Source organism: Macaca mulatta, chromosome 15 (genome assembly GCF_049350105.2).
Source record: "Macaca mulatta isolate MMU2019108-1 chromosome 15, T2T-MMU8v2.0, whole genome shotgun sequence".
Taxonomy (NCBI): Eukaryota; Metazoa; Chordata; class Mammalia; order Primates; family Cercopithecidae; genus Macaca; species Macaca mulatta.
Genome location: NC_133420.1, coordinates 96,608,597 through 96,628,338, shown reverse-complemented (window position 1 = coordinate 96,628,338; position 19,742 = coordinate 96,608,597). Strand labels below are relative to the sequence as shown.

Below are 19,742 nucleotides of genomic sequence, written 5' to 3'. Positions count from 1 at the left end.
CCAAGCACCTAGCTCTCGCCTAATTATGAGATCAAGTAGTCAAGTCACAAATTCTTGCCACCATGTGTTTTCTAATTAGTTGGCTATTCCTATTAAATATAATGAACTGTTAACAAAATTAGTACAGCAACAAATTCAACCAAAGAATTGAACCTGACTAATGGAGGCAACCCAGGAATCAATCCATATCCCTTCAGACAAATGTGTGCATTTACGTTCCAAGGTCTGAAATAGATTCTTTAACCAGCTAGTCCCACTGCTCACTATTCTCAAATTCAATCCCTGCACTCTATCCAAGGTTAGGTTTCTCTACTCCCCTTCATCTCTAGATACAATCCAAAGAAGGGCAATGCATGTACATGAGAACACACAGGAGAAGCTAGCAACCAGAGCCCAACACACTTCAGCCAGAGCTGGTTGGGGGTGCTTACACTACTTTGATAACTATTGGGAGTCTTCTCCCTCAGTCTGACTGTAAAAATAGAAGTACTGAAGTGCTACACACAGCATACTTAGGAGAGGACCAAAAGTTGATTTGAAGTGGATTTAAAGCCAATGTTCTGGAGAAAGAGAAGCGTAAGTATGATCACTTGCTTACTACACCAGAGACAAAATAAAGCATGAGGGAATATCAAGGGCATAAGATGGTCTCTTAAAGAACCAGCCAAGGTAAAAAATAATACATTCTAAAAATAGGGCACTAGAAGTTAAGGAAGAGCATATAGAAAAAGTAAAAATACTAGAAAAAGACTTCTGGAGATGTCACCTTGTAAAGTTGAAATGTGTTCCCATAAAGCTCTTCCGTCAGCATGTTCCTCTGCTCCAAAATGGCTTTGTCATTGTATGCGTACTCCACGATGGCTGATGCTTCCGCATGCCGCAGCATCTTCCTCACGTGGCCTTTAAAACTTCTGATTATCTCTGCAATCTGTGGTTTACTTCTAAATGCAACACAATCATGGAAAAAATAAATGATAGAAAGAGAAAGCTGGGTGACAATAAAACACAGCTTACTTCCTCCAAGACCAACTCATCAACCTGTGTTGCTCTGAGGAGTAAATGAGCAAGCATGCATTGAGAAGCTGGGGCTAGCACCCAGTAAATGCTCGATAAATGTCAGTTCCTATTAAACTGTTCTGCTTGAAAAAAAAAAGTATGGCAGGAAAAAAGATGAAAGCAAAAGATTCAGGGAAATAGAAAATCATTCTAAGATTCTTTTTGAAGATGGGACTTAATCACAAGTATTTTAACTATATCCTAAAAGAATCAAATAGCTGGTAACTATAGCTAGGAATATGTTTTTGAAAATTTTGTCAACTGCATATATTACACTTTTTGTTGTTGATTATCATATTCTAGCACATTGTTACACTCAAAAAGATTGGTCAAGACAAGTACTAATTCCACTTAATTTAGGAAATTCTCCCACGTTGACATTTTCTAACCCACTAACCCTGTATCAGTCTACGCACCCACCACCCCCTCCCCACTCTCTACCCTCTTAATACTGGTGGCTAATTACAAGCTAATTATTCTATCTCTCTTCTTCCAGAGGATCAAGATAAACATTCACAAATCATCCATCATGCAATATTATTTTTACTATGCTACAGTACCAGTCTACTTCAAAAGCGCTTATTTGTTGCTCACTCTGTCTTTGTGACAGAACTGCCTCTTCTTTTGATGGAAGTCCCCACTTGAACTCCCCCTGCATATACTGTGTTTACTGGATGACAAGAAGACAGACATATAGACAGGAACACAGATGGAGAGACAGCCAAAAAGATGGACATGTGGAGGGGGAGGACTTAGAATAGGGCCCAGCATCTTTTGAATGCCAACAAATCAGAAGGTGAGGGTATACCTTCATCAAAGTCATACATCTCAAGGAGATTTGCAAGACATCTCTCATGTATCTTTTTAGGAATGAAGGCAGTACCATAATTCTACATTAATTTCAATAATTGTATTAAAGATGATACTCTCTAGAAACAACACAAGCATCTGCTGCGAGCCATTACTATTACTTATAAAGACCACAGACTTCCTATTTCACATCTGAGCACAGTTGGAAACTATGCCTTCAAAAGACAAACAAAAAATGTATTTTATAAATAAAACAACTTACCCATACATGAGAAATTTCTTAACAATATTTCTGGAATATTTGGCTTTACTTAATTCAACCAAATCATCTGAAAAACAAAAATACATTACAATGACTTCGAGATCTCATTTCAGTTCTCTGAAAACAAAGGGAGGAACTAAATAAATGCACAATCCTGGAAACACAAATAATTCTCAATTTGTCCCAGGCAAGGAAAAAATAAAAACAAAAAAGGATCTGGAGAAGACACACCTAAACAAAAACTGTTTTCTAGACAGTCTTGGGTATTTTAAGAGAAAACAAGTGACTTACTGCAAATGATAACATAATCTTCAGTATGTAATAAATACCTCGCAATTCTTCAAAAGCCTGTTTTCTCTGTTCTTCATTACCATACTGAATGTAACACTGGATCACACGAGTTGAATCATGTGCAAATGCAATCTGTAGGAAAAAGTCTGAGTTAGACTAATTCTCTTTTGAGAGTCATGTTTCTCATTAATTTATCGTGACCTCTTCTGGAATTTCTTGTGAGAAAATAGGTAGTCTTCATGGATAAAATCAAACCTAGATTACTGAGAACTACTTGTTTTAATTACCCAGAACATCATTCTTTTGTTTTGAGGCCTACCATATTTGATAGGTACAATTAATAATGACATTGAGGCAAGGATAAATTAAACCATTCTGCAATACTCCTCTCATTATAATTAAAACCTAACCAATCCAAACCATCTGATGATTATACAGACTATAACTTCTCATTTCTTTGATAGTTACTGTCCCTAAAAGGGAAATATTTGTTTAAAAGGTCTATTACCCTATGACTTTTATATAAGTGATCTAAGAATGTTTGGCTTTGACAACCAGAAGTATATCCGTAAGATGAATCTAAACGTCTTCCTAAAGAAATAAATATAACTATATCCATACACACTGGCAATTATAAGCTAATCATTCATTTGTCACATTTTCATGATAATTCCTGCACATATAGCCAGTTATATTTCTAGAAGAGTTGCTGTGTTTCGAATCTGATTCTCTAACCCATTCCTCCTCACGACTGCTGGAAGGACCCACTGGTCAATTTTCTAGAGCAACCTCCACAAATCATCCATCATGCAAAATTATTTTTACTATGCTACAGTACCAGTCTACTTCAACAGTGCTTATTTGTTGCTCACTCTGTCTTTAAAGTTTTTTAATTCCAACAAATCAGAAGGTGAGTGTATACCTCCATCAAAGTCATAAATTTCAAGATTTGTAAGACATCTCTGAATATCTTTTAAAAAATTAAGGCTGTTTTTGTGTATATATTGAGCATCTATTTTATAACCAACATAACTGCCTTAAACATAGTGTTCGTATTTATATCTCAAAGCAATCATAAGAATGAGATAAGAATGAGCTGTCATTATTCCCACTTTACAGATAAGGGGAGTAAAGTTTCGAGAAGGAACTCGCTACCTCTGTTACCCTAAGGAAGAATCTTTACTTCTCTGAGTCCCAAATACATCAAATATATAACACGGATGATGACATATGGTAAATGACAATGCATGTCCTGGTTAACACAATTCCTAACCTATAGTAAATAATAAATAGGTTATTGTTATTATTCAAAGGCACACATATTTTAAGCAGCCCAGCCAGGATCTGAACACCAAACTCACTTCTAAGACCATGGTCACACAGCTGTGACCTCAGGGTAGTTGAGAAAGAATCCTGAGTGAAATATTTATAAGCTGCCAGAGCTGAGGGGGCAGTTCTATTGTAAAAAGATCCTGCTGAATTTATAAGAAAGCAGCAGCTGATGACTTGCTATTTTCCTTCAAGAGGTAATATAGCATCTGGTTAGAACTATGCATCTGACTTGGCAAACGCTGCCCCCCTAGGTGCCGTAAAACTATGAGAATCTGTTGTCTTCCAAGCCATTATGTATTAATCCAAATGCACAAGAGTCACTGGAAATTTATTACAAAACCGGATTAAGCATCAACAATGAAAACTACTTTAGAATTCTCAAATGATTATATTTTAGTTAAAGATCTTTGCATGATGTTTACAAAAGCATGGAGCAAAAGAAAGAAGTAATATGTTCACATCACAAATACAAAAAAGTTGGCAACTGAGAACATACTAAATTATATGGAGTTTAGAACAAGACATTTAAGCAAATACTACTGAACTAGTAACTTCTCAAGATAACTTTAAGGGAACACCGGCTTATTTTAAGAATTATTTAAAAATGACACAGCCAACTGATAATCTTTGCAAAACTCTCCAGCAGTAAGGTCGCTCACTTTTAAATTTTTATGTAGTTCAGTGTTATGGAAGGTATTTAAAACTTTTGGTCAAATACACCGGAAACAATGACAGGATCACCTGTCATGAATGGTCAGCTACTCCTCAGAGTGAGGCAATTTCAATCGTTTAAAACGGCAACAATGAGTATGTCCTACTTACAGTTTTAATTTTCCCTTGAATCAACTTCTGCAAATCACTCATTAACTTTACTCTTTTTTCTTTGTCACAGTCTTTTCTACAAATGAGAAAAGGAAACACAGTTTAAGTAAAGAAGTTATTTTAAACACACAAAATTAAAACCATACCAGTATATGTTCTCCAAGTTCAGCATGATTTTCTTTTCTACAGCAGCAAACCTCTGACATTAAAATTACTATTCCAGAGCAGCCAGACAAAAGTAATTTTCTCAAAGGCAGAAACTCATCTCAAAAGGTGTAATTTTATGTATCAATCCAAATCTTAACAGCCAGAACTTCAGAAGTAAAAAAAAATAATAATAAAACAAATCTAAGATAACAAATACTGAAGTATCTCAAAACCTAGCTGATAAGAAATTATCCTTCATTTTCTCAGAAATCTCTCAGGAAGAATGTCAAATTTATTTCAACCTCATACATTTTCATAAGCATATCCGATGCCATCGTAATGATTCTACACACTTCTGCAACGGGCAGATATCCAAGTACTGATGTCTCTACTGGGCTGTCATGAGGACGCCCTCAATAACCCAAGTGCTACGTCATTTATTTTAGGACATCTCCCTATTTACAAGGTACACTGACTTCTCCACTGTCGCAAAGGGACTAACAAAGACATCTTTAGGTAGAATTACCTTCTTAAAATCTCCCAAATCTGCTTTGCCCGAACAACAATGTCATAGTTGGTTTTATCACTGAGTTGTCTGCTTTGCTTCAGTTCTTTCTTCTTCTTTTTGAAGTCATCCCATTTAGGTTTCTTGGCTGCTGATTCTAGTTATTATAGAAATTATTTTCAATTACATTTAACATTCTAAGTGTCATAAACCAACACAAATTAAGTATAAAGGGCAATCACTAATCAGGATCAATGCCCATTCTGGAAGCTAGAAAGGGGAACACACCATTCCCCATATATACTTTGCTTTCTGAGCAGTTTGTACATTTTACATTTGTTACATTGAAATCTTTAATTCTTCTAACAGGATACCTATTAAGAGAAAAGGACATTAAAAGAATTACAAAAGTAACTAAAATATTTTAAATATCTTTTCAATTGTGAAATAAACTTCTACTTTTTAAGATTAAGATCATTGGACTTAGGGTATAGTCAACTTTCAATGAAAACAAAAATTAGTCCAAATGAAAACAGGAAAAACAACTTCGAAAATTCACTGTTCTGAGTGCTGTTCTATATTAATTCACTTATTTCTTAAAACAACTCCAAGAAGTATTAATATTACCCTTCCTTCCACGGTGGGGAAAAAGAACTAAGCAGTTGAGATCTCTATCTGAGGCCACACAACCTGCTAGAATTAGGATTCAAACCTAGAAACAGTGCTCTGCTATCATAGTCATGACAATGAACAACCAAAATTTCCAAGTTCGCCACAAACAGTGATACTATTAAAGTCGAATATCTTTCTACCACCACTTTTTTGTCTTCAAAATCCAAGTAACTTACCAATGGAACTAATGATGCCAAACAAAGAACAACTTACTAAAATGGGTATTATTTACATGAGTATCCTGCACGGAATCCTTTGGGGGAATTAGTCACTTCTAACTATCTCCCTTTCTCTTAAAAAACTGGGAAAAATGCAAAAAAGAAAAGAAAAAGCCCTATAAAACCAAAACCTAGTTATAACCACTGATTATTTTCCTCTTACTTTTTCTCCATGCATGTTTTAATCTTTAAAAACTCAAAATGTGGCCGGCTCATGCCTGTAATCCCAGCACTTTGGAAGGCTGAGGAAGAAGAATCACTTGAGACCAGGAGTTTGAGACCAGCCTGCGCGAAATAGTGAGACCCTGTCTCCACAAAAAAATTAAATTAAAAAATTAGCCGGATGTGGTGGTACACGCCTGCAGTTCCAGCTACTTGGGAGGCTGAGGCAGGAGGATCACTTGAGTCCAGGAGGTTGAGGACACAGTGAGCCATCATCACGCCATTGCACTTCACAGTCTGGGCAACAAAGTGTGACCCTATCTCAAAAAAGAAAAAAATTCAGAATCTGCATTCACTGAACATGATTATGTTTTCTCATGAAATTAACATTCCTCAATAACATAATTTCTAATGGCTATCCAATATACTACAATGTATTTATTATTCCCTTATTGTTTACTTATATATTCCCTGCCTGGTAACACAAAAGATTATAGGCAACAGAGGGCGTATTTACCATTATATTAACATGATATCTTCTACTATACAATAGAGGATATTCTGATCCAGGGCTAATTTAGTTCCATAAATATTTGGGTACCCTTGACATACATCATGTTAGGCTGCGATACATTTATCAATGTGGGGGTTGTCTAGTATCCAATCTCTCATCTTATTCTATCAGTCTAGTTACTGATACAAAAATATGAGAAAATGATATCAAGAGTCCCATTTTGAGATATCAGGAACATATCTCCCATAGCAAAAGAAATCATGGCTTTTCTCACATCAATGTGAGAAATTAGTGCATATGTGTTTAAAATGCAGGCATCAAAAACTCCAGTAGAGAAAGTAAGATTTGGGATCTATTAGAGAGGCTAGGTAAGAGAAAGTATAAGAGAGCTAGAAGAGAAACTACTGGCAATGGGGGAGGAGGAAGACGAGGGAGAAAGAAAAAATGAAAAGAGAAGAGCGAGACTGAGCATGAAAAGATCCTACATCCCTAATGGCAAACAATGGCACTTCCCCTCCTTCCTCTCTCCCCACCTCCGTCTTAAGGCTGCTGTCCCTCTGGTAAGCAGCCCTTAGGCAGGGTAAAAAGCAAGCACCAGGACTAGGGGATGGCACTGAGAAAACCATCCCCAGTGGTCTCAGCTGGCAACAAAGGAGCAGTGTTAAGACATGCTGTGCTGGAGAAAAAGAGAATAAAAGGCACCAGAAAAATTCTCAGGATGTTGCAAAGGAAGTAATGATACGACAATCCATATAACCTGGAAACTGCTTGTTTGAGATCAATGCAGGACAATGCACAACAGAGGAATGTTACACAATAGAGAGCAAAGCTCTGGGTTAGAAATGACCCACTGAACATCGTCACAGAGACGGGCAGTTTGTTTCAACAGACAAGCAGGAGACCTGCCAAAACCTCCAATCAGTGAGCAACTTGTCCTGAACCAATTAAAATCAAATCTGTCATGTGTGCACGACACCTTCTCTGGAACTACCATGGATCTGTGCAATCAGATGGGTTATTGTATTAGTCTGGCCTAAGCTCTGTGAAGGCAGGGTCTGTATGTTTCTTGCTCACCAAAGCATCCTTAACCAAGGATGACACTTAGCTGGGGACAGACTGATTCTTTAAAGCCAGATTCTATGATGATTAGTTGGGGCCTGTATCCTTACTGATTGTGCGTGTGTGTGTGTGTGTGTGTGTATGTGTTTTGCCCTATCTTCTGGTGCAATGCATAGAAAACTCAAATACTCGTTGAATGAATGAATCAATTTTAGCTTATAGAAAGAAACATTTTATTGAGGTTCCACTGTACAAAGCCATTATAATTTAGCTTAACTTCATGGCTAAGGTAATTCACAAAAGGGCTAAGAAATAAAAAACTCCAAGCACCAGAGGGAAATTCTGAGCATGAAAGATGCTCTGTTGTTTGTTTAAGCCATCTACCTGTCCCAAAATGTTACCTGCCAAGGAATAAGAATGTGAGGTCTCTAATGCACCTCCAGAGTCCCTGTGCACAATGAATGGGTTCAGGCACTAGGTCAGGCAGGGCAAGGATCTGCAAAGACCATGCTGAACAAATCAGTACTTACCATCGCTTTTACCATCTGGCTGGAATTTTCTCTTCTTGTTGAATTTATTTGCCTGCTGGAATTTGTTCTTTGGTGATTTGTCCCCTTGCTGCTTATTCTTGAACTGCTTCACACCCTTTTTCCCAGGTTTTGTGATACTTTTCTCAAAGTTCCTAGATGTAATTTTAGGTCCACCTTCTTTAGCAACTTTTCTTGGAAACGTCTTTGAAGAACCAGAATCTAGTGACAATAATAATTACAAGTTCAATGATTCTGGGCCCAAATCTCTTGTATCCATGGGATTATATTCATTACAGAAAATTACGTTCTTTAATCCTAATACCTTGTCTTACTCTCAGATACGCAACATACAGCCTTTTGAGTAGAACTGGATTTAAACAATCAAAACAAAATTAAAAAATTATTTCCTTGATTATAAAACTAATACAGGTTCATGACAAAACAAAACAAAACAAAACAAAAACCCAAGAGTAGAGAAATGTAAAATAAAAGCTACCCATGATTCTACCACTAAACACTGGTGTCAGTTTGGTATGTTTCTCTAGTTTTAAGCATATAGCAAAGCTATTATTTATATACCTTTGTATTCTGCTTTAATGATGGTCTACACAGAATTTTCAAGAGTTCAATAACATAAAAGAAGTCTAAGAATAAAATGAATATTCTTGAAACTTGGAAAGTATAACATAAGGACATCTAAAATGTTAATTTGAAAATTTTCTAGTTTTAAGAAAATAAAATTTTAAAGTCTACAATAAAATTATTTAATAAAAACTTTTAGTCAAGAAGATACAAATTAGTACCTTACAAATGAGATACAAACAGCAATGGCTTTATTTTAAGGAAACAGTCATTTGTACAGTTCCCTGACTTTTCTATTTTACAATACTGACACCTGATGGAATAATAAAGACATCACCATTATAAATTCTGAACCTAAAAGTATTTGGCTTACGAGCAGTATGTATTAAACAGTCCTAATTTATCAAATGTTAAAATAAAACGTATGGTGAACTAGTGTGAATAAAATGATGCAACAGCAGTAACAACTGAGATAAGGAGTCTTTCATGAGTAAGGCATTCCTCAATTATTCTGGCAATTTCTTAAGTGTCTAAATGTTATGAGCAACATGTTAACTCATACACAATAACACATACTTCTTCCTACTATTTTAATCCTAATCCTAGCCAATGAATACAGATTGAAATTTACTACCTGCCTTCCCATCCCCCAACTATAATAGCCAAACACCCACAAGGGAAGCATATCTTACCACTATTTTTATGAAATCTGTTTTTTTCTTGTGATGTCTTTGTACTCTTTCCTGTGAATTGCTTTTTCCCTTTGACTTCCATTGTAGCAACTCTGGAAAATCAAAACCAAAACAATCACTGCAGTTCTCTTCATCAAATAAGAGCTGTTACATAGTCACTGCCGCATTTAGTCCTTCAGTCTACAAATACAATACAAATCACCCAGACATAGAATGGGCAACTAATTAAATCCAGCAATTATGCAATCACTGCCTCAGATTTTAAAACTGAAAATGAACAAGGTATCAATAGAAAAACTAGGAACAACACACACCCTGGCCAGTGTTTGATGTATCTGGAGGCAACACTTCACTTCCACAATAGTACTGGCTAAAAATAGACCACGATTGACACTAAGTATAATACGCATCAGAGTTTGCATTTTGTAACCTGGGAAGACTAGAGGATGAGTAACTGACAAAATTATCTCTTGATTTCTTGGAGCCTAAAAAGCCAGGAACAAACAATAGGCTGCACATACCACTACATGCATTTAATATAAGAAAATAAAGGATTATCTGAAAGATTCCTATGTGATCCAACATAGCTAAAACAAAGATTAGCATCCAGTGTTTAATTTGTGATTGTTTTAGAGGCAGCCAAGTAATTGGCAGTGAACTCCAAAATAAGATCATGTTGAAATAGTTAATATTTCATTGAAAGGAATCTGTCTAATAGGAGCTTTATAGGCTACTGAGACACCATGGTGCACAGGATAAACAAGTTATAATCCCTCAACTACCCAAGGTCCCTGAAAGCAACGGAACAGATCAAGAGCAAAAGCCATTTGGCTCATTTCTCCACTTTCCAAAGTTGGACGATCAACTCATTTGAAAGCTGACTCTAAACAGCAGATGTTAGTGATCCCCAGACAACAATAGATATATCTAGATTAGAATTGCCCATTCAATAACTAATTCTCAGGATATTAGCATAAGAGAAAACAAGGGTTCGGGGATAAAATATATTTGGGAAACAGTAAGTTACATGACAACAATCAGTCTGTAAGAAAAGGCTTTTCAGATTCTTTAATTTGCTAATATAAACGATCAATTGTCAAGCAAAGGCTAAAAGGATGCAGGATTTTCCAACTCCAGTTGAACCACTTTTTCCTGGAACATCACAAGGGAACAGCAGAGTTCCAAGGAGCACTCTGAAAAGCGCTGTTCCAATCTAGACTTTTCTAATGATTTTGAAAAATGGACAACCCCCGAATTACTCGGCTTCCTTGGGGCATTTAGAACTGAAGGGTCACATTATTACTTAGCTATGTCCATCATAACGTGTCCGGAATTGGTGGGTTGCTTGGCTTCACTGACTTCAAGAATGAAGCCGCAGACCCTCGTGGTGTTACAGTTCTTAAAGATGGTGTGTCCTGAGTTTGTTCCTTCAGACGTTCAGATGTGTCTGGAGCCTCTTCCTTCTGGTGGGTGGTCTCGCTGTCAGAAGTGAAGCTGCAGACCTTCGTAGTGAGTGTTACAGCTCTTAAAGGCAGCAAAGGCAGCGCGTCTGGAGTTGTTCATTCTTCCCAGTGGTCTCGCTGGCTTTAGGAGTGACGCTGCAGACCTTCGCAGTCAGTGTTACACCTCATAAAGGCAGCGTGGACCCAAAGAGTGAGCAGCAGCAAGATTTATTGCAAAGAGCGAAAGAACAAAGTTTCCACAACGTGGAAAAAGACCCGAGCCGGTTGCCGGGGGCTGGGGCAGCCTGCTTTTATTCCCTTATCTGGCCCCACCCACATTCTGCTGAACAGTACATTTTACAGAGAGCTGATTGGTCTATTTTACAGGGAGGTGATTGGTCTATTTTGACAGCGTGCTGATTGGTGTGTTTACAATCCTTGAGCTAGACAGAGAGTCACAGAGTGCTAGTTGGCTAGATACAGAGTACCAATTGGTATATTTACAAACCTTGAGCTAGACAAGAGTGCTCACTGGTGTATTTACAAACCCTGAGCTAGACAAAGAGTGCTGATTGGTGCATTTACAATCCTTGAGCTGGACACAGAGTCACAGAGTGCTAGTTCTCCAAGTCTCCACTAGGTTAGCTAGAGTACCAATCGGTGTATTCACACACCCTGAGCTAGACACATAGAGTGCTGACTGGTGTATTTACAAACCCTGCACTAGACTCAGAGTGCTGATTGGTGCATTTACAATCCTTGAGCTAGACACAGAGTCATAGAGTGCTAGTCCTCCAAGTCTCCACTAGGTTAGCTAGATACAGAGTACCAACTGTTGTATTCACAAACCCTGAGCTAGACACAGAGTGCTGATTGGTGCACATATGATGGTCCTCCGGCTAGATATAAAAGTTCTCCAAGTTCCCATCCAGTTCAGGAGCCCAGCTGGCTTCACCCAGTGGATCCTGCATGAGGGGGGCGGGGGGCTTCAGGCAGAGCTGTCCACCAGTCCCTAGCCGCGCCTGCACTCCTCAGCCCTTGGGCTGTCTATGGGACCCGGCGCTAGGAAGCAGGGAGTGGCGCCCATCGGGGAGGCTCGGGCCGCAAAGGAGTCCACCGCGGCGGGGGGCGGAGGCTCAGACACAATGGGCTGCAGGTCCTGAGCCCTGCCCCGTGGGGAAGCAGATAAATCCTGCGAGAATTTGAGGAGAATTTGAGTGCAGCGCCAACCAGCCGCACTGCTGGGGGACTCGGCGCAACCTCCTCCGCAGCTGCTGGCCCGAGTGCTAAGCCCCTCACTGCCCTGGGCCGGTGGAGCTGGCCGCTGAGCCTGCGCGGCGCCCGCCGGAACTCGCGCTGGCATGCTCGCGCTGGCCCCTGAGCACACTGTTCACAGCCCCGGTTCCCGCCCACGCCTCTCCCTCCATAACTCCCAGTAAGCAGAGGGAGGCCGCTCTGGCCTCAGCCAGCCCAGAGGGGGGCTCCCACGGTGCCGTGGCAGGCTGAAGGGCTCCTCAAGCGCCGCCAGAGTGGATGCCAAGGCCGAGGCGGCGCTGAGAGTGAGGGCTCCTAGCACATTATCACCTCTCAATGACCATACCTGCATGTCTTAGCTCTTGTATGCCATGTAGTTTTATAAGAATCCATTCATTTACATGTTTTCTCTATATTTTTGTTCTAATTTTTATATTGAAATAATTTTAGCTTTACAAAAGAGTTGACAAGATACACAGTTCACATATACCCTTTTCCCAGCTTCCCCTAATGTTAACATACAATACTATTAACTAAGCTACAGAGTTGAGTTGGAGTTTACCAGTTTTTCCACTAATATCCTCTTTCTGTACCAGGATACACTGATTCTGGCCATCAAGTTTCCTTTGTATTTTGTAGAATATTCCTCATTTGGGGTTTGCCTGATGTTGTCTCATGATTAGGCTAAGGCTACACATTTTTTGGAAGACTACCAGAGGTCAAGCTTTCTTCTGGTAGTACTCTACCAGGAGGTACATGACATTAACATGACTTATTACTGTTTATGTTAACCGTGTTCACTTGGTCAAAGCAGTGTTTTCCAGGTTTCTCCACTGTAAAGTTGCCACTTTAACCTTTCCATCTTTATTAGATCCAAGCCACCAAGTCCAGCCCAAACTCAGAGGAAAATTAAGCTCCACTTCCCAGAAGGAGGGGTCTAAAGAATCCAGACATATGCTAAACTACCACAGCAATTAATAAACATTTTAGACAAGATGTTTGGAGAATATGTAGACATCCTATGTCCTCCTAAGTTTTACCTGCTAACTTTAGCATTTGTTGGTGGATTTTGGCTGCAGCAATTACTGCGTTTAAATGGTGATCTTCTATTTCTCTTATTACTTTTACCTTTGTTATTCTGAACTTTTCTGTAGGGAAGATTTGTCCCATCTTTTCTATTTACTTATATCATATAGTCTCAGATATTTATTTCATTCCTCGGTTATAATCCACTACCATTGTTATTTTGTTGCTCAAATAATTCTAGCTCCAGCCAGTGGGAAGTTTTTCAGGTTGCTTCTGTGTCCTTTTGACATGGCCCATCTGTTTTGTTTTGTTTTTTAAAGCACACCCTTATTTTGTGGCACTAGCTCCAGGTTCATTCTGTATTTTCCTTAAACTAGTCCTGAAATTAGCCACTTCTCCAAGGAATCCTGGTTCCTTTCTTTAAGAATGGTATTTAAAAACCATGATCTGAGTGCTAGGTGTGCTTGTTGTCACTGAGGTGTCCCTGTTTCTACGTCCCTTCAGCAGACAGATTCAGGAAACACACATATGTACATTAACCTATGCATATGCACATACCTATATTTATTTTTATATCTATTAAAATAACATGAAGCTCATACTATGTTTCCAAATCTAATCAAGCACCACAGATTTTATTCTAGGCATCTCCTCTTGCTCATTTGTACGTTCTTTCTCTGACAGTGAGCAACCTGCTTCCCACCATCTACAATTTATTTATACGTATGTTCAACCCTACTATACATGTATACTTTCAGAACTGCTAACCTGTACCTCATGAGAAATAAATTTACAATGACGATACAGTGTTGAAGTACAATTCTTTTTTGTATCCATTCAAAACACTTCCAGAGTTACTTAGAGGCTTGCATGGTGGCTCACGCCTGTAATCCCAGCACTTTGGGAGGCTGAGGCAGGTGGATTACATGAGGTCAGGAGTTCAAGACCAAACCCTGTCTCTACTAAAAATAAAAAAAATTAGCTGGGTGCAGTGGTGGTGCACACATGTAATCCCAGCTACTCAGGGGGCCGAGGCAGGAGAATCACCTGAACCCAGGAGGTGGAGGCTGCAGCGAGCTGAGATTGTGCCACTAAACTCCAGCCAGGGCAACAGAGTGAGACTCTGTTTCAAATGTTAAGCTACCATAGCAATTAATAAATATTTTAGACAAGATGTTTGGAGAATATGTAGACATCCTACCTCCTCAAGTTTTACCTGTTAACTTTAGCACTCAAGTCGGTGGATTCTGCCTGTAGCAATTACTGCTGCAGGCAAAAAAAAAAAAAAAAAAAAAGCTACTTAGATCAGCCCTTCACTCTCTTTAGTGAAGTTATATGTTTATAATATAGCTTAATTGATTGGTCACAGTCAGCATTGCATCCCCAGAAATGCTGGCAGATTTATTAAATGTGCATATAGTCAAGTTTACTCTTTCTGGTGTATAATTCTATGGGCTTCAACAAATGGCTAAGAGTCATGCATCCTCTACCACAGTATCTCACAGAAAAGTCTTGTCACTCTAGAAAGTCCCTTGGTACACCTCCTTTGTAATCAACTCCTTCCCTCTTCCCTGACTGCCAATGATTAGGTTTTCATGCCTATTTTGTCTTTTCCAGAATGTCATTCATATACATGGAATCATACAATATGTAACTTTTTGGGTCTTGCTTCTTGCACTCGGCAAAATGCAATTTGCTTTGCTCAGGGACCCTGTACCTTGATAATCAATCATCACATTCCATAGTGTCTCTCAGAATTGGCCCCTCTTTTTCCTTTCCCTCTATTACCCCATTCTGGCTCCTGTTAGCTCTTGCTCAGTTTTGTTTAGATCTAATCTGCTTTGATCCACTTTCTGCTGCCTGATTAATCTTCCACTAGCACACCTATTTCATGTCATTTCCATGCTCCAATAGCTTCAAAGCTTTCCCACTGCCTTCAGGAAAAAGTTCCAACTCAGGCATTCACAGCCATTCAAAATGTGGTCTTAATTCACCCCACCCATCAACACCACACAGAAGTCAATCTTTCTCATTATTCTTTATCTGAATAGTGAAGTTTAAAGCCATTCTCTCTGCCAACACAATTCCTACCCATCCTTCAAATTCAGTTTAAATGACATTTTCTTATAGGCCAACCTCTAAATGTCAGCATTCCTCAAATCTTTGTCTCAGGGAACGTCCATTCTCTCTCCACACTTCTCCCTAGATGGTCTTATCCAATCTCCTGGCTTTTTATGCTGAGTGCTCCCAAATCATGTCTCCATTATGAACTTCTCCTTGGGCTCCAAACTTGTGTATAACTGCTTATCTGATACTTCTAATTACGTGTCTAACAGGCACCTTACCCTTAATATGTCTAAAACATACTTCTCTTATGTTGTTCTCTATGTTATTCCTGTTTGTCCCACAGACAACAAGATACTATTTTTCCCTGCCCCACTGTCCCCTATCTCAACCAATGGCACATCATCTATTTTACTGCTCAAGTAAGAAACCTGAGTTACCCTTGACATTTTCCTCTCTCTTGTCTGCCACACTGAACCATAAGTTAGTTCTCTTAAATGCCCCTTAAGTCACCACCCTAATGCAAACTATTATCAATACAATCTCTTGAGCTTCCAAATTAAATACATCTTCTAAAGAGAACCAGGGCCTATTCATTATTCTCACTTGCTTATAAACCTTCAATGTTTTCTATACATGGTAATAGCAACGGAAATGTTTTCCTACTGTATAGAAAAAAAAATCCCCATCATGTCCTTCAAGGCCTTACAGAACCTAGTTCCACTCTATCCCAATAACTTTATCTTGTACTCCAACTGTACTCCTTCCTAGCTCCCATCTCAGAAACTTAGCCGATTATTGCCTCTGCTTGAAGTACTCCCAGAGTTTCCAGATCTCCGGGTGGCCTCTCGCCATGCTTTAGATCTCCGCTTAAAGATCACTTCTTCAGACTCCACTATCTCCCAACTCAGCTTCCAGTTCGTTTCCTCCCAGCACTTATAATCTGCGTACGTTCAGGTACACCACCTAGTACTGGAGTTGGTGTTTGTGAAACAGCACAGACAGGCTGATCAGGCCGAGCACGGGCTGGGATTCTAGAGTGAAGCTAGTCCAATCTAACCCAGCACGCAAGGCAACGTGGTGGGAGAGAGGTCGGAGCTCCGCCCTCCTTGCCAGGTTCCAATCAGTCCCAAACTCCTAGCCCAGAAAGAGGCCACAGGAGACTGCCCAGTGGACAGCAGCCCCGAGAGACCTTTCCGACTTCCAGCGCCCGGTAGGGCGCGAACCCCTCCTAGGAGCGACCGCTGAGCCGGCCACACTCACCGCACACGTGGGACAGAAGCAAGTTGCGCAGCGGATCCCGACCGCGGCTCCGCTTCCGCTTCCTTGCCTTGCTCCGCCCCCGGACCGCTTTTTTTCAACTTCCGCGGCGGATCAGTGACTAAGAGGTGGAGCTTACCAGGCAATACAAAAATTCGGAGTTTCTATTGGTCCACTGCTGTTATGCCCCCTCTTGAGGAGCGAGTATTTTGGCCCTTGAAAGGATCCGTCGGTCAGAGGACGCGACAACGGTCACGAGAAAATGACGTCATTAACCCTGTCGCTTCCGTGCTGGAAAGAAAGGGAGATCTCTTGCGAGGTCGAACAGGCTGCTGGAGGAGAGACTTGGCCGGCGCGGTTAATAAGAGGCCTGAATCCCGTAGCCTGAACAAATATTGAAGTAGCTAAAGTTTCTAAAGTGTGTTAATTTGCATACTTCCTGAGCAGTCCAGTGTGGAGGATAAAAGGGGTATCGTGAATCGGTTTGAATTGTAATCCCGTTTTTTTCACTTGCTAGCTGTGTGGCTCTGGGAAAATTACAAAATTTTTCTGATCCTTGGCTTCCTGATCAATAAAATAGAAATAATTAAGTTACACGTGCAAAGCGCTTAGCATGGGACGCTCTCAATAAATGTTTGCCATTTTTAATGTCTGCTCGTGCCTGGAAAGTGCTGTTATTGCACTTTATACTTCAGGATATAAAATTGTGGTTAGGATATATGCCCCATTTTCCAGATGAAGAAACTGACACCACAAACTTGGTCGTGTCAAACAACAGGATTTTATTCTGTAACAGTTCTAGAGGCAAGAATTCCAAAATCAAGCTGTTGGCAGAGCCCTGCACCTTTTCAAGGCTCTAGGGGAGATTCCTTTGCTTCTTCAGCTTCTGATGGTTCCAGGCGGTCCGTGGCTTGTTGTTGCATGACTCCAATCTCTGCCTGTCTTCTAATGGCCTTCTCCTGTGCCTGTGTCACCTCTCTGTGTTTTTAGGACACTGAACGTTGAATTTAGAGTCCACGGGGATAATCCAAGATCATCTCATCTGGAGGTCCTTAATTTAATCACATCTGCAAAGGCCCTTTTCCCAAATAAGGTCACTTTCACATGTCCTGGGAGTTAGGACATAGACATACTTTTGGAGATTATTCAACCCACTACATCGGAAAAGTTGAGAACTGGCACTTGATCCCAGGTGCCAGACTTCAGATTTTACTATCTTCCAACTTACTCCGTTTTCTGGCCACTAAGGAGTTAGAGTTGAAACTGGCAATTTAGTAGACTGTATGCTTCTTGATGACAGGGGCCATCATTACTTTCCAGGCACTTATCTCACTATTCAGCACATAGATATTTGGTAATTTCTTGTTGTCTGCCTTAACTGTTACTAGTTTGTTTACATTTCAGCTCACTTAAGTCTCATAAGAACAGTTTTAAATAGGTCTTTTCTCATTTTACAGAGAAAGGCAAAACATAGTAGCTTTGGTCCAGTGAGCCTGACTCTAAACTCAACGTGGCTGCCTCTGTACTGCTTTCAATAATTCAGTAAATGCTAAGAGAATACGGAACAGCAATTGCAGGAGGCCCATCAGCAGTGCCTTTTGGTCAAATAGCATAGTAGTGGGGATATTAGACACCTTGAAACACCTGAAGAGTAAATGCTGGCCAAAAAGAAAAAAAAAATTACAAAATACACGCTAGCACACAACCCTGGAAAGGGGTACGTTTGTCTTTTCAACTCGACAGATAGCAGCACCCCATATCCTTGAAGATAGGTCCATATAGTTGCCTTAAGCATCTACACCAAAACCCTACTATTTATTTGCTTTTTCACCAGGGAGGGAGAAAAAATGTTATCACATACCAAAGCCATTGATTATTATTAAAAACGTTTTTATCAAGTCTTCTGTGAAAGTGGATTGATTTTGATTTTTTTTTTTTTTTTTTTTTTTGGTGGAGTGAATTTAAAGCATCATGTGGTTTTGCAGAACAGCACAAAAAAGTTTATCCTGTAATTTTTTTTTCAAGCAAACCCATTAATTCTTCAAATATCTATTGACCTAAATGTAGACCATTAGGTGTACTCCTACAAGCCTAACATGCTCTTCTTGCATGATACACAATTTAATCAGAGCAGCTAGACTTGCACACATCCAAGAGGTTAATAACAGTACTATAGCAATGTAATGAAGAGCACTGAGATTAGAATCAAAGGAACCTGGCTTAAAGTCTAACTTCTGTATGGCCAAGGACAAGATAGTTAACTTGTATGGGTCTCAGTTTCTGCATATGTAAAATGGGAATAACAACACTTGTTTCTGGAGTTGCTGTGAGGCTTAAAAGTGATAATATCTTAAAGTTCTTAGCCAATAGTAAATGTTGAGTGATTCGTAGCTTAAGAGAGAACTAAGGTGTACCCATCTGAAATACTTTAGGGCCGGGCACTGTGGCTCACACCTGCAATCCCAGCACTTTGGGAGGCCGAGGCAGGCGGATCACCTGAGGCCAGGAATTCAAGGCCAGCCTGGCTAACATGGCGAAAACCCATCTCTACAAAAATACAAAAATTAGCCAGGTGTGGTAGTGCATGCCTGTACTCCCTGCTACTCCGGAGGCTGAAGCACGGAGAATCGCTTGAACTGGAGAGGCGGAGGTGCAGTGAGTGGAGACTGTGCCACTGTACTCCAGCCTGGGTGACAGAGGGAGACTCTGTCTCAAAAAAAAAAAAAAAAAAAGAAAGAAATACATTTGACTTCATGTAATGGAAAGCTCAGCTAATGGTGGCTTAAGCAATCATTTTCTTAACATAAAAATGTGGAAGGTAGTTGGTTGGTGTGGTTCAATGACACAACAATGTCATCAAAGACCCAAGCTCTTCCAGTCTCTGTTCTACCACCATCCTCAACATGTTGACTTTTTGTTCTCTTACTGCTATTTGATTGCAAGATGTACTCCTTAGTTTCAGTATTTATCTGAGAGTTCAGGGCTAGTGAAAGTGGAGAAAGAAATGAAATCCACTTTTTCCTCCCAGTGGGGCTCTGTCCT

General features: G+C 39.8%; 1 protein-coding gene across 1 annotated transcript in view; it reads right to left on the bottom strand.

The window, feature by feature from the left end:
- PUM3 (pumilio RNA binding family member 3) overlaps nt 1-16,768 on the bottom strand; it is a 41,166-nt gene extending 24,398 nt beyond the window's left edge. The window contains exons 1-8 of the mRNA XM_015117807.3: nt 16,704-16,768; nt 9,655-9,746; nt 8,381-8,599; nt 5,247-5,382; nt 4,574-4,649; nt 2,458-2,551; nt 2,129-2,195; nt 767-941 (exon numbers count right to left, since the gene is read on the bottom strand). Of these exons, the coding sequence (XP_014973293.3) occupies nt 767-941; nt 2,129-2,195; nt 2,458-2,551; nt 4,574-4,649; nt 5,247-5,382; nt 8,381-8,599; nt 9,655-9,736 (849 nt within the window). The 5' untranslated portion in view covers nt 9,737-9,746; nt 16,704-16,768. The remainder of the gene's footprint in view (nt 1-766; nt 942-2,128; nt 2,196-2,457; nt 2,552-4,573; nt 4,650-5,246; nt 5,383-8,380; nt 8,600-9,654; nt 9,747-16,703) is intronic.
- Between the last annotated feature and the right edge of the window lie 2,974 nt (nt 16,769-19,742).